This window comes from Neodiprion lecontei, chromosome 6 (genome assembly GCF_021901455.1).
Source record: "Neodiprion lecontei isolate iyNeoLeco1 chromosome 6, iyNeoLeco1.1, whole genome shotgun sequence".
In the NCBI taxonomy this organism is placed as follows: Eukaryota; Metazoa; Arthropoda; class Insecta; order Hymenoptera; family Diprionidae; genus Neodiprion; species Neodiprion lecontei.
Genome location: NC_060265.1, coordinates 5,647,279 through 5,671,390, shown reverse-complemented (window position 1 = coordinate 5,671,390; position 24,112 = coordinate 5,647,279). Strand labels below are relative to the sequence as shown.

Sequence of the window (24,112 nt, the reverse complement as noted above, 5' to 3'; positions counted from 1 at the left end):
CGAACACCGGCTTTTATGGGCTCGTTGTACGAGTAGCCAAGTGCCTGCTTAAGCGCCAAGCGATGCCCGTGCTTCTGAATTCTGTAACAGTATCGAACTAAGACTAGACAAGGGATGGAATTTGGCTAAATGAGCGCGATGTCGATTCGAGATGGTTTTAAACTTTAAACACTCGTTTCTCTCTTTGCACGACGATGTTTGGGAAAAGCGATTACCACAATCGGCTATAAACATCTTCGGGAGATCTACGATGAAATTCTTTCAACATCAAAGCTTGCAGGTGCTTGCTAAATTTAAATTACCGACAACGGTATCTTGAAGTATTCGAACGAGTGGCAGCTGAGTTTCAACCGCAAAATCTGCACACGTGGAGCGTAAAACAGGGATAGTGTTATTTGCAAAACAGGGAGAACGAAGCTAAGGTATAGTCCGCATATATATATATATATATAGCGAAGGATCGAAACGCGTATACAGCTGCTTGAATTATTTATCGGACACGGCAATTCGTTATTACGAGTCTGTTCAGCCGCTATACGGCATATTATACATATACACACACCCTCGATCACCGCCCAAGACTTTTATACGTATGATTTACGGTCGCGTATATGGGGGACGGGAATATAGAGCGTATGGGTAGGTGTGTTGAAAAATACGCATCGAATTGAAAACAAAAAACAACTCTCGACGAGACTCGGTCTACAAACCGTCATCTCGAATTCCGCATATCTGTTATATGTTTGCTGTCTTAACCGGAAAAGTTAATAGCGAAATTTTGTCCCTCGTGTACGATGATTCTAGATATGTTTTCGCTGTGTTAACAAGTGAAACTTGAGATGCTGAGTTAACAGATTGGGTAACTTTCCGTTTGCCAATCTCTATCTACCTGCCTAGCGAGTGGATTGACCCATTTGCGAGATGAGATCCTAACATAATAAACCTAGCGATCATTCTCCGGCAGATTTAGGCGCGATCCTGATGCGGAACACGTGTGTGTACAGTTCGGGATCAATTTTGTACACCGAATTCCGTAGTCATGACTCCACCAATGCGGATAAAAATTGACCGAGGTATCAAGCATTCGATGAAGGATCTGCCCTGAAACGGTTCGTTGAAGTCCCACGATTTCCGTTTATAAAATATTGACCACCTATAAAGCATTGATAATAATATTGTTCCTTGGTATGTAAACTTATTGCTGAATTATCATCGATTAATAACTTCACGATAACTTTCTATGAAATTTTTCAAGCAAAGTTGAAAAAGAACCTTGAATTATATTTCTGCGCCATATTTGAAGAACGATTTGCCAAAAAAATCGCCACTGCAGTATCCCACTATCGAAGTAAAATAGGGTTGTCCAAATTGATCCCCCGCGAATTCCACAGGGGGCTTGTAACCCCGAAGAGTCCCACATCCGTCTGGGTGTTCTCACTTTGACAAGCCTCGTTTGTTTTCGTTAAGCTCCCTTGAAACCCCTGAAATTGGCGACCTTCGTCGAGGCAAAAAGCGAAGGCTGACGGTTGCTTTGATAATTGAACGGTAGTTGACGTCATCGGGTGGGAAATTTCCCGAGCTTCCGTTGGTCAAAATTTGCAGCTGAGAAACTTTTCCAATTGGAATAATAACGATCGTCTAACCGCGCAACGAAATGAAACCCCTACGAAAATTTTTCCCCTTGTATTTTCGGTCCATTTTTCGCGCGATGCAATATAGGCGGCAAAAACGCGGACAGAACAGTGGCAATCCATTAACCAAGATCTGATTGAACCGGGACTGTGCCAGATTTCCGGTGGGCATATGTACACGTGTAATTAGGTCTGTCCGTTCGGAACGTATAAAGGACTGTGATCGGAGAGCCCTTGTTTGATTGGGGTGTTGTTTGATTTCAATTCAGCTTTCAAAGAGTTGGAATCGGAAGCTCGTAACGGTGCTTCCGATAGAAGTCGTTATGCGTATAATAAATACAAAGTGCAACAGTAAAAACCCCCTCGTGAATCATAGAGCTTTTTTTCAGCGGCGATTCCAAGTCTTCTGCGCAGATGATCAGCCGTTGTATTATTAATTTCAACAGCCTTTATCGACGCGCAATTGCTCGCTGACATTTTCGTACGAAAGATCGTTAATTGGACGCCGAATTATCGCTCAACTTTGCACAAAGTATTTGCAAGTGAAGAAGTGGCCGGGAATTTGCCAGGATTAACTTAAGGAAAAAATTCCAGAGCAATTCAAGCACGGGTAGATGTAGATGTATGTATAACATGTGTATCAAAGGTTTCGGCAAACCAACGCAAAGATGACAAGAGAGGCAAATTCTTGAAAAAGCTGAAATTATGTCGGAGCAACATGCCAAAACACGATGGAAGATTTATCTCGGCCGTAAAATATCCGCCGCCTCTGCTTCTCGTCAGGAGAGATTTTACCCCCTGCAAAAACTTGACGATTCAAAAAACGTCGCAAAATTTCATCGCGCATAATTTCACTTCAGCAGTTCTTTGTCCCGTACGCCCGTACACTGTTAAAATTTTTTTTACAGAAGTCCACACTCTTTTAGTGTTGATTTTAAGACCACTTGGTGTCAAGAATCGAACGATTTACACCGACGATGTTTAATTTCACACTAATCGGTGTGGACTTTTATTGAAATCGTGAATTTTCTAACAGTGTAGGATCGATAAGTAAAATTGTACATTCCTTCCCCCAACGTTCAGGGGTGTAGAAAAATTTGTTGCCGGTGGGAATCGGAGGCTTTGCGCCAACGCCGATCGTAAGATCCTCGAGTCGTCGTAAGCTTACAAACAATCGCCAATGGCCGATTGTCTGACTCAGATTCGGGAAGCAGGTGTGAGGCCCTCCGCAACGGGAGCGCGTAGTTTCAGTCGTAAAAGTCGGAGGTATGAATGAGAAGCGAAACGGACAAGGTTGGCGAGGCGCATGCGATTTAACGTTTGGTGCTTCGAAGCCAGAGCAATCTTCCTCGAACGCCAGTCGAACTTGCGCCTGCCCTCTTTGATGGACACGGACGCGCAGCGTTTAAACCTCGGAGCCGAAACTTTTTAAACAACGAGTTTTGCCCAACCTTGTTGTAATATTCGGCTGAGCAACCGGCATTGGCATATAGACTTTCAGTGAAATTAACAGGACCGGAGATTAAAGTCGAGCGATATTGTCGAGAAGTAAACCTTTTTTCGTGTTTACGCTACGTGCTCTCCTTTTTCAATTTAATTGCTGAATAAAAAAAATAATAACAATAATAATCATAAAAATATCCCCGGTGTGCCAACTCTACGGGCGTGCAAATAAACGTTACCAGAAGAAGAGAAAAAAAAAGGAGAGAAAAGAAAGAACCCCCCCCACACACAGTTTCACCCGAGCCGCGAATAACTCTTTAATTAGGTCATTGTGAGTATCGCGGTGCAGTTTCCGACGGCAAAGCAATCTCGCCTAAGCCCTAAATCGATGGACAAAACGTTACACGGGGGACGATTATAATTGGATTTAACGGAGTGTGACGATCGGGAATTCATTCCAGGTTGTCGTAATTGGCAAAGGTGAAACACACTCGCGTTGAGTATCGGGCTAATTTCATTAGATCGATAACTACCGTGACTGCGGATCAAACAGCTCAGCGTTTACACTCTGCATGCGAGAGAGGGAAACTTGACTCGCGACTCGCGGCGTGTCGCCACGAAATTATTCACCTCGGGCACGTGTTCGAGAGTTTTAGACGTACGGAGTGAACCGACCCCGTGAACAGTGCAACGAGAGGGTGAACAGCCCGAGTCGAGTGATCGTCAACGACAGCCGAATAACTGCGGATGTAAACGGACCGAGATATGGACAAGATTGATCTGGTCTGAGGCGAAGACCTGCAGGTAACGATCTCAGATACGTCATGATAAGAGAATTGTCCCTGGGTTGCACCCTGAACAGGGTGCGGAGGGCAAGTCCCGAGGATGGGTCCAACCTCACCGCGGCACAGAACTCGACCTACGATCCCCACGAGCTGCTCGACGACGGTTACGAGGAGAGCCAGGACGCCTGCTACTCGCTCTACTTCCTCCTCGAGTTATTCCACCTCTACTACATTCCGCTGATTATCCTAATCGGCCTCGTCGGCAATCTCCTCTCGTGCATAGTCTTTCTTAACACCCACCTCAAGATGAGGAGCTCGAGTTACTACCTGGCCGCTCTCGCCTCGGCCGACTTTGGATTCCTCGTCGCTCTGCTCCTCGTGTGGCTGAACAACACCGTCGGATGGCAGGTCTTCAACAAGGCCGGATGGTGCGAGACCCTCGTCTACATCAGCGCGGTATGCAGCTCCCTGAGCGTTTGGCTGATCGTCGCGTTCACCGTAGAGCGATTCATCGCCGTCCAGTATCCTCTGCACAGGCCATACATGTGCACCATAGCCAGGGCCAAGACCATTGTACTGGCTCTGGTCGTCCTGGCTCTGGTCAGCCACTCGTACGCCTTTATCACGGCCGGAGTGATCCCCGCACAGGACGGCACCGAGGTCTGCGAGCTCAGGATGGAGTACCACGAGACGATGCGCATCATCAGCATCGTCGACAGCATAGCGAGCCTCATTGCTCCCCTGATCCTAATCATCCTCATGAACACCATGATCACGGTGAACCTCATCAGATTCAGCAGGAGGTTCAAACAGGGACCGGGAGTCTCGACGCACTTTCCGAACAGGGAAAGGTCCGACATAAACCTCAACCAAATTCCGGTGAGTCTGGACTCTGGCTACGTGTAGCTGTAAGTCACCCCCGTATTTCAATCCACGGGCAGTTGTATTTCTGGGAAGGTAATTTCACCGCGAATCGCTTCATCCTGCGAACGGTTCACATCACAACTGCCCACTACCGATCTGGGTCAACTTCGAATACCTCGCTGTAAGCACGTTTCACTCCGCTCCTATCTTTAGTCCCACAACTAACCACGGACGTGAAAAAGAGATTAAAGGCAATCTGGATTACGACTTTTTATTTAACACGTATGAAGGATATTTTGTCGTTTTTGAAGGTGCCCGTGGAACAACGAGTAACTCGTATCGCTAATTCGTTGCAATTCTTCGTGAGAAGTTTATACCTACCGTCAAGTACGTCGAGGAACAATTTGCGCGCACTTCTGTCCTATTGCAATCGACGCGTAATCGGTCCGATTGTTCTACCGTGTCCAATCTCGCAGATTCCATTCGGTTTCGATCGGTCAGTCCACCTGAGCACCCAACACAATCGTGAGGTAGCGTCGTGGATCACGGTATCGGTAACTTTGCCGTACGAGTCGAAACCGGAAATACTGCGCACCGACTTATTTATGCGTAAGCTTGTTTGTGCGTTGCTCCGTGCTGCAAAAAAATATGGCAAAAACATCGGTTAATGCTGCAAGATTCGGCGCTGTCCAAACATCGTTTGAAAGAGATTCCAGCTTCGAATGTTTTTTTTTCCAAAAATTTCATCGCTGAAAGCATGTATCATGTGAGTTATACTTTATTAACTTCAGACGACGCTTAAAGGCACAACATAGTCGTCAATCAGTCATCTCTTTTTCCTCAATCTTCTTCTTCTTCTTCTTCTTCTACTGTTCTCGCTGGTTTTCTTATTTACCACCCTCGCCGTACGGTCGATTGCTTTTCGTTCCGAAGACCCCGACATCGCTACACTTAATCCACCTCTTAGTCTGATTCTTTTTTCTCAATATCACGAGTGATAATATCGTCCGAGGTGAAACATACGGTAGCGAAAAAATTGCTAGGGTGCGGGGAATGGGGACGTCACAATTGATCGCTGAGGTGACATTGCACGGGGAGAGCTCGCACCTACTGTACATGGGTGCGGATTTCTTCGACAAGCCCGATGATCGATGAAGTCTGCAGAAAATTGGCCGGTTTTCTTTGTCGAAGGCGAGAAACAGCGAGTGGTTCGCGGTGGCCTTGATAGCTGCAAATACGGCATAACCGGGATGTCGACCACCCGAGTGGCTCGGGAGTTAAAAAAAAAAAACCACAAACTCTTCTCGAGCTTTGCTTGTGCACTTTCCAGCAGTGATAACGGATCAGTTACAAGACCCAAGGATAAGTTCAGGCTGCGGCGAGTTAGGGAATAGAATTAATGTTTCGAGATCGGGTTAATAACGGAGAAAGTCAAAACCGTGGAGGAGAAATTGAATTTCGATCATAGATCCGTAGAGGCAATAAATTGCGACACTAAATGGGGGCTCATAACTCAGCGATTTAGCCGTCAAAGCGAGTCAGTCCCGTGAAAAATCAGGAAAATCCAATCACACCGCGGGCCTGTCAAACTAGCTTATATTGTAGGAGCGGAGTTGAGATACTATGTACGTAAGTCGTTAAGCGTTGATTGTGTGAGAGGCGCGAGTATTGGCCCGTTGGTGCACCGTGTTATTTTCAGCCCGCTTATAAATACCTATCCGACGCTTATGTAAGCGTGCCATTCATCTTCATAGTAGTTATAAACCCAACGCCAGTGCAATTCGATGCAAACGACGTATAATAATTCATTTTTTTCATCTACCCACGCTTCTGCTTACACCTCAATTTAACAGTCTGTGGAGGCAAAAAAAAAAAAAAATTCAGACACCTCAACTCAGGGAGAAATTAAATTGGATTAGATACGTGAATACGAACGAGAATTTGGAAATTTGCCGCCGTCTTCGGTTTCCAAAAATCCCTCTCGACACGAGCCGTAAATTCAAACATAGTTGGGTGAAACGGAAGAGGTGAAATAGCTTTTTTGCCACCAGTCTTCTTTTTTTGACGTATGGAAGAGACGTTCATTAGCCGCACCCCGTGTCGTAAACTTGAACCTGACCTCCCACCCTCTCGCTCAATTTCTCTCTCTTGCTATTTTCCTCGTTTCTATCCGTCCACCCTTACTTTTCAGAAACCGCAGGTGCCGCGGAAGAAATTCTAAACGTAGTTACACGTCATTTCCTACGAGAAAAAAAGTAACTCCCAGAGTTCCAATCTCCCGGGTAAGAGGTTTCGCCAATTGAAAAATCCACTTGGACGTTCTACTTTCCTTTTATCAACTCTACAAAAGTACAGTAGGTTCTGTTTTTCGTGAAAAAAACTTCGAAGTCGACGCGTAACCCTTCGAAATTTCAAAGGCAAAAATACGTGTCGGCAGATATTCGGCTTACAGATGATCCATTTTCCCGCGATTTTCACCGTAAAAATATCAACAACAATGCTATGTTTAGACATATTTTACCGAGCGACATCTAGACGAAGAAAAACGTAGGATTTTGGGCATCTGAAAGCCGAAGGATCCCGTTTTTCGGGTCAAGGATTAAGTTTGTTCTTCATCCCCAGTGTGTGCAGCGTCTTAGTCGGAGAGGTAAACGAAGAGAGATCGTGAGATCACTTTCCGTATTAATTGATTGATCGCTGCGGATCGTGAAAAAAGGGGGATCGCATTGGATCGCTTAATTGATGGAAACGACCTACGTTTCTTCGGACGACGAGTGTCTTTTATCTCCGTATGAAACCCAGGCCTGTGTAAGATGACGCGCACCTCCCTTAGAGTTGTTCTTGACGACGCGATAAAACTCCACCAGCACCCTCAGAGTCGGTATTTACTTCAGTTTCGTTGAACGCCGACGCAGGAAGTCGCCCCGAATTAGAAACGACGTTTTCAGATCGGTTTCAAGTTTTCCGCCAATTGCGTATTAGGAGTCGTTAACGTTTTCAGCTTTCAGCGAAGTTCGATTTCAACGAATTCAACGATTCAATTCCATCCAACGGTATAACGAAAAAAGGAAGAGAAACACCCCTGAGGGTAAAATTAAATTGATATAAAATCGGATCGCGTTGCCGAGAAACGTATCGAATATTGTCTAATGTACAACTAACGTGAATCAGGGAATCGACCGGTGATAAATTTTGGCCATCTTCCAGGGACTTTACCGCAACTGCTTTGTACCCACGTGTGACGAAAAATCGATAGTTTATCGAACAGTTCGGTTATACGGTAAAAATGGAATTCAAAATAAACGTACAAATTCAAGAGACCAATATTCAATTGGTCGAAATGAAAATCCGAAGCCGATGATAAATTGGTGTTGTGTATATATATATTGTAGATTGCAGAAATACTTGACGACAACTTTCAAATGGTATCTCTACACTTTGCGATAAATAAATCGTCAATTTCAATGCTAGATATATCAAAGACAAGTAGGAGGCAGAATGTTTTTTGCGTCAACTAAAAAGCCCTATGTAGATTTCTTCGATAAAATACCGAACACCCAGCACAATATGTTAGCAAGGGACGTCAGCAAAAATTGATATGCACGCTACGATACACCCTCCCTCCTCGCTCTCTCTCTCTCTCTCTCTCTCTCTCTGTCTGTCTCTCTCCATCCATCCATCTATCCGTGTCCCTCTTGTCTTTTAACTGATCGTATTGCTGGACACGAGAACTGAGTTTACGCACGGCAAAGATCGGTCGCAACACAGCTGCAAGCTTATCGCCAAAGTGTATGATATTCGCCGAGGCAAACATAGCTTATCATTATTCCTCGTTCACTTTGCAGCCACTCGTTTAACCGAACCCGCCTGCGTTATAGATCCCGATATCACGTTTACCGGGTGTAATGAATAATCGCCCTAATGCCCCGGGGATTTTCACGCGCGGTAAAAAGGCGCCGAAGATCATCCCGAAGCCCAGACACGGTGAGGGAAGTGATTTGTCACAGAAAAATAATTTTTAAACCAGTTTGGGAGGTTCGTGAGAGTTACTCGATTTTTACACTCGCATATCAGTCGGCTGAAAAGACCGTGTTTCGTGAAATCAAAGCGCGTGAGCTTAGAGGTTTCGCAAATTAACGAGATAAATTTCCGAGAGCAAAGCGAGCCCTTACGAAAGTTGACGCTTTAATAATTCCGTCAGAAGGTGATCCGGAAACAGCTCATTTCCACCAGCTTTTGGGTTCAACAAGTACCGGGGATTCCTTGATGCGGTGATTCGAACTTGTCGGAGAAACCTACCGCGGTACTCCTTTCCTTTCAACTTTCCCCCGCGTACAAACATGTACCCTGAAATATTCTAATTATATGGAAATAGACGACGAGGAAAATTTGTCGGCAAGCCCAGGCTGAATTAGCTTTCACAACCGTTTGTAAATACTTAGGGAAATACGTTTCGGCGGTGGTGAATCCTCCCGAAGTACCCGTGAACTTCAGGATCGTAGCTAGGTATTTCAATGTCGCGTGTTTAAAAGTGTTGGAATTTGACCAACCGAAGGGCAACTCGATCCGCGCGCCATTTATGGACCACTAATTCACACCGAATTGAATCTGTGGAATTTCTCTAGTAAAATTCCCGGGCGATTTTCACCACGGGTCGAAATTCGGTCGTAATCACGATTCAACGAAATCAGACGGCGCTAAATTATTTCTCGGCATATACGGGATCGAAGATCGTGTGAAAATTTCAACTATTAATCATATTCGCGTACAGTAAATTATACCCGTCGTCCACTTGTTCCACCTGTTTTTACCCGGTAATCCGTTACCTGCAACGCAACAATTCATTTTGCATTTCGACACGACAACCGTTGTCTTTTATGTACGAATCAGGAAAAAGTCTGCGAAGAATTGATAATCCACCACCCGGGTGCCGAATTTTCAGGTGAGCACGAAAGATTTATTATACGTCTGAAGATGTTTTTTGGCGGGTATATGAAAAAGCGCGAGGGATTGATCGTGAAATTTTTTTTTTTTTTCATATTTTCTCTTCTTGCCTGATTTCCCGCGAGTATCCATCCGCGCGTAACGAGCACCGGATGTGATCTTCGCCAAGGATAAAGCGATCCCCATATTTTCACACTTCGGAGATAGTATTATAACACTCCGGAATCGAAATCTGCGTCCAAGCTATGAATAACCAGAGTGGTGAGTTTTGAATACTTCATAGTGAACGAAAGCTGCTCAGCTCTTTGCTCCGTCTATTTCTACCGCAAGCTGTCATTTATATATAAATCCGTTGTATCACAAGACAAAATCGGGCGAATAAATCGGCCAGTTTCGCGTTTATACATCGGCGGGAAATAAAGAAGGAATCAGACGTTCGAGGACTTGAAATTCATCATCTTCGATTAGGGTTTCAATAATATCAATAACCGAATACCACTCGAAGTTTTACGAGTTAACGATTTTCACGGTCGGTTATTTTTACCCGTTGTATCAAAACCGACGTTTTGACGTTCAAAGCTCCGAGGCAGCAGATAATATATGTAATATAAAGTCTCGGTATGATATTGGCGATGCCGTTTGTTTACCCGACGAAAGAAGCTTCTACCCAATAAGCTGTCTCTAACGAGAGACAGAGAAACGTTTAAAGCGAAAAGGCAGAGCGAAGGAGAGTGGAAAAGAGAAAGGAAAAAAATTCTCAAATCTATTCGCGGTTCTTTGCTGCTATAATTACCATCCCTGTTGCTATTCTGGTCATCTGTAGAAAATAAATATGACATAAGGTGACTCAAAGCAGTTTATACAGCCGTCCCTCCACCCCCTGCAACCGACTTATATTACCCGCAGCGTCAATTTCCACCGATGTGATATGATTTTTAACGATAAATTGATGGCGGTAAAACGGAGGAAAATAGATAATTTATACAGTATATTGACAAATCGACAAAATGTTTATGAACAGTTTATTCAACGCGATGCGATGACACGCGAGGCGTTCGGATGAAATATTAAAAATAAAAACATTCGCACCTACGTAAATTTCTACGTAGCGTATTACATGATATTATATAAGTTTTTTCGACCATTCGCCAAATCCACGAAAGAAAAACAACTCAATCAACAAAAGAGAGATTCAGCTCGGGATTATTCTTCCGGCAGAATTTATTAGCGGAAATACATCCGGATTACCGGATAGACGAGAAGCTCAGCGAAATTAGAAACTAAACCTGTTCGTTATACCTCGGAGAAATTTGAAATAATCATTGTTGATGCAATACGAATCGATGCTGGGCTAGTTGTGGAACTAGTTTTGAGAAACTGTTGCCCGAAACTTTTCGAGTTTCGGTCTAATTTAATACGCGAGGGTTCAGAGGTCACGTTGAGCGTTGAACTAGCGTATTCATGCGAGCATTGTCGCCCTCCTGAGTGAATTAGCATGTCATCACAGTGAATGAACGAGCCTCGATGGAGCCGAACCTCGAAGCTGTTGCACAGAGATCGCGGTTGGATAAACAAAACTAGGCGACTAGGCCAGTGGGCGAGAAGAGTGACGATTCGGAGCTTGCGGCTAGAAATAGCCGACTATGGAAAATAAGGCAGGGATTGAGGATGAATGGGATCTTGTAAAGTGTGAATAAAAATTTGTAAGAGTTGTAGAAGAGAAAAAGTTGCGAAAGTTACGAAAATACGAATTAAATATCGTTCGAATTACGTGGCAGAATTCAGTTTGTACAAATTCGGGTGACCCAAGCTAAGATATCAACGATTTGAGGAAAGGTTTTACAATTACAATGGCTTTTTGACAAGATTCTATTATTTTTCAACTCATTTTGATCGCTCATCAGATTTCTACGAATTGCCTGAAAAATATTTGAAAAATCTTTCATCGTAGTATAGTTACAACCCTCGAATAGTTGTACCGTACTAACACAATCTATGTCTGTCAACTCTAGACATAAATATTTGTAAAAAGAAATTTCAAGCGATCTATGGAGATCTCTTTAGCAAATAGAACGAGCCCAAAAACACAATAGAATCGGTTGTAAAACACGAGAGTCAAATAAGCGTTTCAAACATTGGAATTATGAAACATTTTTCTATATTGTTAATATCTGAGATTGTCTGTCGCGAAATTGCTTAAATTAAATTTTATAACAAAGCAGGGGTGAGGGTGTTTCATTCGTTTTTAGTAGAATTGGTGGAGATAAAATTGTTTTTTCTCCTCTTAACTTTTTATACAACCGGTAAGGCTTATTCATCCTCAATTCAAGACTTGGCGCTAAGGTGCAAGATCATGAACCCGACAAAAACATTCGTGATAATTGATTACTTTCCCAGATTAATTACCACCCGGGATTATTCCGTCTCCATTTGCTATTCATTCCTGCGGCTCGCGGACTGACAGGCTCGTTACGCTTTGCAGCGCGTAGAGAATGACGGGCGAGGTGCGATTTACGGGGGTTCGAAGAGTTTTCGCCATAACTTCGTTGCTCTGTCGCTGAATTACCTCCCATTCCATTGCGATTACGGCAAGTTTCGGTTTCTTCGAAACTCTTTCGTCGCCGATGCGAAGTCAGCTTTCTCAAACCGCTCGCCGTTCGAAATTGGGCAATGACATTATACATTATACGGTAATTTAATTAGGTAAGAAATTTGAGACCTTTTAGGGTGTTCTTGGAAACGTTTTACGGTCGTTGAAATTTTGGCAAATTTAATTCGGATCCAAGGAAGGTCACCTGGAAAAGTGAGCGGGTCTGACTCGTGGGGGAAATTTAATAAGTCAACGTTATTTACGGTGTGGAATTAGGGACCCTGGGTAAATGCATGTTGAACGAACGATTTGAAGCGGTTTGTGTTTTCGAGTAGACTTTGTCGGATCAACAGAAAATTGATCTTGATTTCTGAAGAGTTAAAATATGTATCTTCCGGTAAATTAATCTCAAGCCAAATTGAGCCGAAAAATTTTCACGCTTTGTACAACATTTTACCGTTCTGCTCGATTTTTTCGAAACAATTATCGCACGCAATAAATATACCTGAATATAGGTACACGTATGAATGGCGGGGCAGAAACGAGAGGAGATATTACGAGGGAATTCGATTACGGTGGGGCGAGGGAAAGCTTGTTGTTTATACGTTAAAAATAACCAGCGCGCCTTCCGAATGATACACAATGCACGGTATGTCGTGTTCGGAAATGACTTCAATTATGCCGGATCGAATTCGAATTCTTTATTCTCCGCATTGAATTGCGTACCTTTTTTTCGCGTTTATCAGATGTACGATAATAGCTGCAGACTCGATATGTAACCTATATATCTATGTGCAAAAAAGGCGGAGAGAGAGCGAGAGAGACGGAAAGTAACGAGTGGGTTTAAAAGTTAATTGGACACAGGAATGTAATGTATATGTTGGTGTGGAAATAAACGAGAGGACGATGATGGCGGGAAATTTAATCGAAGCTTTTCCATTCCGAAACGTGTGATCGATGAGAGTTAATTGCCGCGTGAATTTAATCTGCACGTCCTGTTTTATTTCACAGTTTTTACGATTTTATGTACGTACCTACCTACTTTTCTGCCTGCATTGCAGCGCGTGGGACGAAACTGCCTCATTTCTCCTTACTGTTACATCGCTTGCCAATTACCACTGCTCGGGGAAAAATTCATTTTTTGCACGTCTCGCGGGACGTTGAAAGAAAAAGACGGGATAATATACGCAAGCTTTATTTTTGGCTCCGGGTTTACCTTCAAGGACGCGTAGTTTTTTCCATTGATCAAGCTAGTAATTACCAATATTCGTTGTCGAAAATTTGACTTCCTGGTCGAACGAGAAAAATGAGAGAAAAAAATGTTGTCTCATCGCCAACGTAAAACGATATCGATAAAATGATCTCGTTTATACGCAGTGAAAATTGTTCAACATTTTGTCGGAACAGAACGTGGGAAAAAAATGGTGGGATTAGTTTTTGACAGTGGAATTCCCCGACCGACGAAAAAACTATTACGTGGTTACCGATTTCACGTACCTTACAACAATCGAACGAAATTCCTGGAGAACAACTCCGTTAACTTTGCCGTCAAAGCTTTGCATGAAAAACTTTCTTCTATGAGACGCATGCGTAAGTGGATTGTATGTTATACCGTATGAATAAAAAAATTTTAAATTGTTCAATTTTGCAAAATATGCAGGCGAAGGAAATTTAGTTACATGCTTGATAAATCCAATTTTTATTGCACTTGCTTTGTTCTTTAGTCAAACGCGACGATTCTTCGAAGAAACGAAAAAAATTTCTTTTACCGCGCTTAAAATAAAGTTGACGTGCATAAATTATACCAAGAAAAATTTGTAATTACGATTACCATACAACCCTTAACTAATTTAAGTTTTTACCATAATCGAAAAACCTTGTTCTGCATACGCTACGTAAATATGAGTTTTGTAACTGTGACTAAAAAATCCAGGGCGTTATTATAATTATTCGTAATATATTATCTTCTAACGACCGTTCGTATAACGAACGTTTAAGGACTTGTTTGATAACTAAAAAAAAATGTCTTAAGCCGAACGAACGGATTTAATATTGCAATAACGAGAAATATGCAGAACTGACAAAGCTCTAATTACCATAAACAATTACTTGTATATTACGTTTTTTTCTTTCACTCAAACCGCTGTTATAAAAAAGATACCCGATCAGTAAAAAAATTTCTTTTACCCGCTGTGTAAAAAATGAAATTTTTCTCCGCGCACACGCTGAAATATTACCAATGCAAACTCCGAATGGCGCACTAGAAAAACCCAGTCTGACCTTTGGTACAGGTGCACGTAACCCGTGTAACGAATGCATGCCGCACACCTAGGTGTGCATTCTAGAGGTTAAATTGCACCGCGTAGGTAGATTCAAGCTGGGTACGTACAAGGTATAACCTTTACCCGTATTACGCGCGTTGGGAAATTACACTCCCTATTTTATGGTGAGATTTTCGCCGGCCTCGCGTCATCCCTCCTGTGGTTACTACGTGCGTCCCCATTGTGTGCCGTATAATTTTGTAACGCAAATCAGAGAGGGACAGAAGCTCGAATGCATCTCTCGGCATGCGACGCGACACTCCATTAGCGGTAGGCCTCGAAGAGACGAACCTTTTCCACCCTCGCCTCGCCACGAAGGCTTTTTCTTCAGTTTCTTTCATTTGCCCCTATTTTCTTCCGCCTCTTTGTTTCACCGAAATCTCACAGCCCGAAACGTTTGACTAACCGCTTTTTTTCCCCGTTGTGTAAAACGTAGGTTTTAGACTCGATCTTCGGTGCGTATGTGATATGCGTAAAGTTGTAAAGAATTTTTTCGATTCTTTTCGGTGTTATTCAATTTTCGAGATATTCGAGCCAGTCGCCCAATATTGATGTTTGAATTCTGATTCATTGTTTAGATAATCGTAAGCGACAATGGATTCCTAGTGGTGAAATTTTTATTCGTCGTTTGTTTAAAAAAAAACCTTGTAAACTTCGTGAAATTATATGCGAATCGCAAGATTATAGATTACCTGATTACGGATCCCGTATAACAAGAACAGTTGAGCCCGAAGGATATTAATCGAATTACACCAAGCGTATACATATAGAGTGATTATCTATCGACGGAACGAACCGTTGACTGCTATAATTTAATGCGCGTGCGCTAAAATTCCAGAGCAGTTCTTTGTCAGGGCGGCCAACAGTCATTAAATTCAAATGACAGATCGCCGTGATGTATGTAGCCGCAAAAATTTTTGCGCTTACGTTCGTGACGGTTGGTCACTTTGGCAAACAGCTGTTCCCCGATTTTGGCGCATGCGTATTAAACCGTAGCAGACGACGGACCATTTGGTCGATAGATAATCAATCTGTATAACGGGTAAAATATAATATTTATTTTTAATATAATATAAAATATAATATTTTTCGATACAGCTGCAACATTTTACAGAATATATGAGAAGCACGCAGAGAAATTTCGAAGCGTTTCGGAGATTGTCAATATTCGTTGGGACGAGCCCAAAGTATAACATATACCTACTCCATATCAAAATTCACACGAATTGGGAAGTTTTAATGGAAATATATCCGACGTTTTTAAATTGGCGAAATTCTTATCCATTCGCAAGAATCGAAAATAAAGTGCCCATTGGTCCTAAAAATTTTCTAATTTTTTTCACGGTTTCAGATTACGTTATATGTATGTATAAATTTTATGCTATTACTGTAATCATATATATTTATATATATTTATATATATTTTATATATTTTTTTTTGTAATCATATACTTACTACTTATACATGTCTGACGGAGTGGATGTGTACTTCTAAATCGGTCTCAAGTTCACGTATAATATAAATTGAAAAGCTAAACGGTATAATAAAAGATATATTATAGCGTTAGGCAAGCACGTGTACGCCATGCTTGTGTTGCGTGCGTTATACAAACGAATTGATACGCGGCCAATAACACCTTCGAAGAGGGCGTGTATTAAATTCTCGTCAATCTTATACGTAATACAACGTGTATCCTCAACGCGGCGTTTTCCTCAATTCGAAGATCCGACATTCGGTAATCCGTAAGCACACCCTTGAAATTAGACAATTTCGAGAGACGCTACTTGAAAAATGATGGATTTTAGGAATATACCGGAAACTCAGGAGAGTGAATATTTGACTCGAAACACTCGCCGCGCATCGCGATTCGACGATGATTCGTTACACCTAAACGTTGTTTATCCTGAGGCAAAATCCAGCACTTTGTAGCCAACCCGAAATCGGGCCAAGAGGACTTTGATGAATCCTCCTGAACTAGAAATTGTGAACGCACAAGAACGTTGCGTGCTTTGGAATTCGGCCAGCAATGAGTGTTTCACGAACGTGGAAATCGAGTGTGGAAATTTTACCGGATCGGAGTAGGAGAAAAACTTTGTGCGAGCGTTTTTTTATTTATTGATTTTTCTTCCTTATACAACGAAGTAATACCGCGTATACGTACAATTGTACAGTCAACGTTCCTGCAGACACGTCGCATCAATTTATGAGTAAAAAACGAATGGCGGGACGCTGTTTGGTTGCTTTCAAATTTGGGGAATAGGTTCACACCTTTCATACTTCGCACCTATTCGCGTTGTAGGTTTTATACAGGATTCCCTGACGAGATCGATCGGTGTTATCAGCGAACCTGCGACGTTTCTTTAACCTCCCGCGGGAAATTTGAAGACCATAATAAAAGGAGATATGATATTTCTGTTTCTTTTATTCGACTCCCTCCTTCATTATGCCTTTTATTCTTCGTGTATATATCCAGCTGTATATTATACTTATATCATGTATTGTATGAACAAATGGAGTAGCGAAAAAGGCAAAAACAGACGAATGGAAAGAAAGAGAATAAATGTAGAGAGAGAAGAGAGAGACGGAGAGCTTTGTTCATATCAACGGTTATTACGGACATTCGATGTAATTAGTGAAGCATTGCTATTTTTCATTTATTTATTTCTTTTTCTTCTGAGCAATACCTCATTATACTTCATTTCGTACCGCTCGGCATTTTCTTTTCTACAATTCGGAATCGGAGGTAAATTAGATGGCTGTATTTGATCTGACATTTTCAACGACGCGGACTTTACGGAAGTTGACAGGACCGGAAAGAAATGTCCTGTGAAATTCAATTTGTTCAGTTTTTCAGAGGAAAAGTGAAAGCTTGAGCAAATAAGAAAATACCCGTACCTTATTCGATATTCTTTGTAGACGTGGGCGGAGGTCAGACGTGAATGAAAAATACGTGCCGAAAATTCCGGTGTTATTTACAATATTTAACCCAAATCACCGAGTGTTGATTTTTTATCATACAATTATAAACAAGTACAAATATCTGTTACTTAAACGCGTTTCAAAGCCAGATGCAATATATTCGCAGATCAAATGTAATTTGAGACTTGCTTCTAATATAAATACCTGCGACTCTCGCAATTTCATTTCATGAAATCCATTGCTCCGTTTCGAAGTAGATTTGAAGGTAACGCTGTTCATCCTTGACAGATATTTCGATACTTTTTCTAGGAGTCAAGAAACAACGGATTTAATAAAAGACACTGCCTTCTCACCAGATCCTCTGTACGCTGAGAGAAATTTTTAGTACCTTTTACCGCTCAGTCCTTAACTTTTTCGTTTTTTACCACGATCGAAAAATATACTTCTAGGTAGAAAATAAAAATCAATTTTCTAGCTGTTACCAAAAAGTCTAGTATCCGTTACTATTCTTTCTCATTATCATCACTGTTGCTATATTTTCTTGTAACTGTTGCGAAAATTCAACGCTTGTGCAGCAATAAATTGACGTTAAAGCCTCACTTGACTAAAAAAGTAGAGTAAACCTCACAAATTGATTTTGCGTTGCAGTTACCAAAAAAAAAAGATCGACCATAGCGCAAAATGGTTACGTGTACCTCGTTTTTCGTAATTCCAACAATTTTTCTAGTCACTGTAACAAATGAAATTTTTCTCAGTGTACAAAGGGTGAAAGTACGCGTTATGCCGACGCGTCTGACGATCCTTTGACTCGGTGAAACAATTCGAGATATGTTTATTCAGTATCGTTGGATTTGGGAGTCGCGTTGGTAAATCGACCGAAGTAGTTCTGCGGTAATAATAACCGTACTCCATAGTCGATTCGAAACTGCACTGCACTGCATTTAAGGAGATGAACCGCCACGGCAGTTTATCAAAAAATGAATCGCAAATAAAATTACCACACTTTATCCCACTTTGAGAAAATTTTACTCCAGGCAAATCCCAGACAAACAGTATAAATTACGCGTACCTTGCAACATATGCGCGGTGTCTCGAAAACCGCGGGGTTCGTATTTTCCGCGCACCGCAGCGTCTCGACGGTTTCGCCTTATTCTGCCGTATAGCGCCAAGGTGACGGCTGAAAACACCCACAGCTTTCGACGATCCTGCGGTTTCGTCGCCGCGTATCTGTATCGCCAACGACGTTCGTGGCATTTGCCGTCTGCTAGGCGTTAAAATTTCGCTGCAGATCGGCCCGATAAATAATGCACGATACGTGCCTGAGCCGTGGTTTTCGCACCACGGCAATTAATTAAGGACCAAGGACCATGTGCTAACCTCCTCTCCCCCCCCCTCCACTCCGCAATTATAACACGCTACCGCACGAATCGCAAAATCGCGTCTCGACTTGGGACTATTGCTGTGCGATTAATCGATTAATGGACAGCTTCGATCAATCATTTTTCGATTAATTAACCGATCGATCGACGATTTCGATTCATATACCGATTGACCTGCTGAATTATTATGAGGCAACTTGGATTAATTGATTAATCGAAGTTACCGATTAATCTATTGATTACACAACACGAGTTTCGACTCAACCGCTGGCTACTAAACCCAAGCCTTGATCGAATTATTTTCAAACATTGTCGTATTTAATGGTCTTGACGAGTTTTGATTTTCCCTGGTTCAGGTATAAATCGAAATTTTTTGCTCCATTTTCTCGGCTTTCCATACCACCAACTCTGTATTGTATGTGGTGAATGGTATTTTATTGATTTGTGTTATTTTTTTTATTCTTTTGACGAGGAAAACACGGAGAAAAATACGTAATATGAAAAGCCTGTGACCGATGCAGGATATACGCCCCACCGAATATCAATAAGCGTATTTCTCCCGTTTTAGGGAACAGACGTTATTCCCTGTCATTTGAACCGCGTCAATTTTCAAGGAGAAAAATATCCCGACGCGTATTTCGATTCTTCGGGAGCGAAGAAAAAGAAACGCGTCTGTATTCGAAGAAAGAAAGTAGTATACGAATTCCGTGTTACATTCGTGATTTGAATTCCTTGGCGGAAACATTCTAACACGACTGTAATAATACGATTGTAGGTTGCGAATTGATTTTTTACCCTTTCGCATATCGATCATCGTTTGTACAGCAATACGTATTAATAACTGAATCCATTCACACGTAAAATGAACGACAACGGTGAAAAAGTGCTTTTATATCCTCCTGAAATTTCGTATAAATTTATTGCTTCTGATCTGTAAAAAAGCGCTGTATAAAACCTTCCACAAACCGTAAGGTCAGCTGCGTACAGTATTGTCACAAACTTTTCGCGTCGATGACGAGATGGCGGATCAATGATGAAGATGAAGGTAAACTATAGCGAGATCATCGCAACAATGAGGCTGCAGTCACGTGTCATTACGCATATATTAAACACCTATTAGCATGAGTGAAATTGTTGTCGGTGAATCCGTGAGGGATGATATCGATGAAACGGGACTAATTGTTGTTTGAAATACAGGATCGCAGTTCGCTCGACGCCCCGTCCGTTATATATTTCTCCAATAAATTGCGGCAGGATCCGTTGCCGATTAATTTTTCAAAAAGAAGTTGCTTATATCGAACGAATTATCGGACAAAGTCCGAACTCGGCGTTTGATTTTTTCCGTTACCATTAAAAACTGGGTAAATTATACAATTTACCGAGAATAAGCGGGAGAAGCAAAAGTTTAGAAATGAAATTCCTCAGCCTTCCCTGCAGCAGATTTTCCACCCTAAAGCCTAACCGCGAAATTCAATTTTCTTTATTCGACGTCCGTTTTTTTGCCGTGTGGAAAATAAAAGGAAAATTACCGTTAAGTAACGCGAAAATTTTTCGGTTCAAGATTTTACAAGATATATTAGCTGCTCGTATTTTCTCGGAAAATTTTTCCATCCTTTCATCCTTTCCACGATTTTCTCCAGATCCTTTTAATAGGTACCACAAAGCCGATCTGGAAACACGCCGGCTGACCGAGCGTCGGGTTTAACTACTTACGGCTCGTTGGATAAAGCTGCGCTGAGGTTGATGGCCGATCCTCTTTGCTCCGACGTTTATTCGCCTGTCCCATTAACCCAAGATGTTCAATTACGCGTTACATGCGGTGTTTACGTGTGGTTAGGTGCAGAATCGACCGGGTGAAAATGTCAGTCGGAATTAACAGCCTCGTCACCGGTATTTTTAGTCGTATCACGGAACGATCTTTCCAGCTATCGCCAGCGAATTGGGTATCGTTACAACAACGTTGTAAATATTCTTGGAATTGTAATAAAACATTTGATAAAAGGAACTCGTTTGGTTTAATTACACTTAGCGATAAGAGATTTTTCTGGTTATTTTTTCAATTTACTACATTTTTTCAGTTAAATCAAATCATCCCGACCGTAAACAAAAAGAATATCGTACGTAACGCGTACTAGATTTTTCGGTTACAGGTACAAAACTCGTTTTCATCTTGAATCCCGAACGCGTATTATTTGATTATGTTAAAAACTGTAAATAGTCAAGGATTGATTAACAGCCACGGATGGAAATTTTATCTCGTTTATTTTTTACCCTTTGACGAGGTTGAGCCAAGTTCAAAAAATCGCTGATTTCAAGGATGCGAAATCCGGTTTGGCACAGCCGAATTCATACGCATTGCAGTGCTCTCGATTTTTATTACCATATCGTGAGTCCGCAGCTCGACTTAAGCTAGACGGTTGATGGGAACATTTTACGCGGAAAATTGAAAAGAAATTTTTTCGATCCATCCCGAGGCTGAGGCGACCTATTACTTGCGCATAAATCACATTACATATACGGGTATTAGGTTCATAGAACTGAGCGCAAAAGCCACGTCGCGTGATATCGCTGAAACCGATATACGTGCTACAAAAGCGTACGCATTTATGTAAGAATGTAATATTATCGAGAATATGATCCGGATAAGGTTCTACCGTTATTCTGGTAAAAATCATGCCGTTTACATATCGATAAACGAACAGCGATTGTCAGGTCATTATCTAACGAGTTCAGGGTTATATTTCGCACGGTTTTCCCACCAGTTATTCGCAATTCGATATTCAACAACTTTAGCAGTCGTATCGGTGGGCGGATTTATCCGCAATATCGTTTCCGGTGTAAACTGCAGAGAGAAAATAATCAGGGAAAATAATCGGGCGAAATTTATGAAAGTTTCGGTAGGAATATTTAAGCTTTGAAATCGAATCCATAAGTCAAACTTAACTTACAATCCTACTTATCGCGGATTTCTCACGCGTGATCTAGCTTAAATTGGTAAATTGAATTCAGGCAACATTCTGAAAGGTTTCCAACGAAATTAATATATATATATATACACACGCGCCTTGTTATATACTCGCGTATAAGTATGCGCCGATGAATTAGGTTAGCAGAAAAGAGCCGCCCTTATACACTGACAAAAGATACGAAAGTTTAAGGTGATTCTACCGGACAAAGCTCGGGACACAATGGGGAGCTGCTTTGTGATAAAAAGGCAATCTTTCGATAAAAGGAAAGATTATTACACACGATATTCGCAAGAAAGAAGGCGTCGATCCTGGAGGCGAAAAACAATTTTCTTTCATGCGTGGAAAATAAATGCCGATATAAAAAAGGAGGAACAAATTAATCGGGTATTTAATTGCCCCCAATTCAGTGCCTAATTGAGTTTACCGCTTTTCCGACGATTCGTTTCGGGGTTTGATCCCCAAAGAGCGTAGACTCGAGAATCTACCAACTTCGGAGGGTTGATCATTGACTCTAGAATTAACTGTTTGTATAACTTGAAAAACTAATTACACGAAACCGAATTGGCGGGGGATTTTCATCGATCAACACTCGAACCCCGCGGATTTGAAGGAGCTCCGAAATGAAAGAAAGAGGGAAAAATATCTGAGGATAAAATACCATTAATCAAATGAAACGCGTGATGTTTCGCAATACTTTTTATTCCTCTTTCTCGTCATCCTCCTCAGCTTTCCGCAGCTTTCCCCCCCCCCCCCCCCCCCCCTGCACTTTATAAGAAAACAACCGCGCGAGGTCCTGAAAAATAAAAAACCAGTGGCAAGAAGAGCTTTCATGATGATAAATTACATCGCTTTTACTATGACGTATACATATTACATATACGCGTATGTGTGTATAAACATTTGCGTAATAATTACTTTGAACACTGCTGTCGCCTGACACAAAACCTCTGGCCGATGTATATTAACATTAATATTATTCAACGCCGGATTAACATAACTAATAGCTAACGTAATTGTCACATCAAAAGGAATAATTGTAGTGTATATTCAGCTGTTTCACCGCGGACTGTTTGAACGAATAAATTCCTGTACACATAGAGCGTGCAAAGGACTTACGCAGGCTGATAAATGTTATAAAACTTGAGTAATTGGTTATTGCCTCGTATTTATAACGCTGATAGTTTTGCATCATCGACCTGCGGTGTCAAACGTTCTGTTGGACGTATGAAAAAAAGAAGAAAAAACAAGGAAGTTGATCAGCGTCGCAGATTGACGCTGCGTAGGGTGGCATATTGTTATTATTTTTTATTTGTCTCTCTCGTTCGTGTCCGCCATGCGGATAAATATATCGTTGAAAAACAATAATACTACTTAGCGCGATTGGAACCGTTCGCTTGACGAATTATCGGCGTTGAATTATATTACCCAACGAATATCGAAATGAAATACGATTATCCGTTGTATGTACGTGCATTGAATTTTGAACGATTTCCAATATACCAAAATATCATATCTCATTTAGAGAACTTTGCTTTGCTTTTTTCTCGCTCACTCGTTTCTTCTTTACCTCATACAAAGGCTTTGAGGAAATTATAATTCGTACCGTGAAGCCGATTCACGGTTCAGAACCGCCCCTTCGACCCTTAATACTGTTTTCCATCCCCCGAGGAAATTGCGCAAAAGGAGGAAGGGTATTATGCAGAAAAAAAAATAAAGAAATAAAAAAGAAAAGAAGAAAGAAAAAAATAACTTGAACCGCAGCACTTTCAAAGTCTGCAAATTGTTACCAGAAACGAATGAAACTCGGATATAATCGTGCGACGATGAGATTTCCGTACCGCCAGAAACGGACCGGAAAATTTATCAGATAATGGAAATACGGGTAAGAAAGTTTTCCACTCTTTAACTTCCCCTTTAGATCTATGACTGAAAAAGCCGATACCCATTACGAACAAACCTCGAAGTTACTCGCTGATATATATGCGAGGGTGAAAAACGGCTTTTGTTTATCCTGCGCCGACTCTAGTCGAGCTGCAAACGAGTTTGCAAATTTAAAACAGAATCCAGCTTGCAGCAGACGACGATCCGTTGTAAGAAAGGAAAATTAAAATTTGATAGGATTGGAAGCTGGTAAAAATATAAGTCGATACGTTTTATTAATTTTATTATTACGACAGACTTGTACGTTGAGTTGATTTGCCAAAGGTCTGTTTGAAAACCCGAAAAAAGAAATCGATGTAAATATAAAGGAAAGCTTGGATATCGA

The 24,112-nt window shown here is 41.6% G+C and overlaps 2 protein-coding genes across 3 annotated transcripts in view; one reads left to right on the top strand and one right to left on the bottom strand.

The window, feature by feature from the left end:
* LOC107221095 (dynein axonemal heavy chain 1-like) overlaps positions 1–24,112 on the bottom strand; it is a 67,869-nt gene that overhangs the window by 20,781 nt on the left and 22,976 nt on the right. The gene's annotated exons all lie outside the window — the stretch shown is intronic.
* The window catches only part of LOC107221141 (thyrotropin-releasing hormone receptor-like), a 28,646-nt gene continuing 7,536 nt past the window's right edge, over positions 3,003–24,112 (top strand). For both annotated transcript variants that reach the window (XM_015660038.2, XM_015660037.2), the window contains exon 1: positions 3,003–4,738. In XM_015660038.2, the coding sequence (XP_015515524.2) occupies positions 3,899–4,738 (840 nt within the window). In that variant the 5' untranslated portion in view covers positions 3,003–3,898. The remainder of the gene's footprint in view (positions 4,739–24,112) is intronic.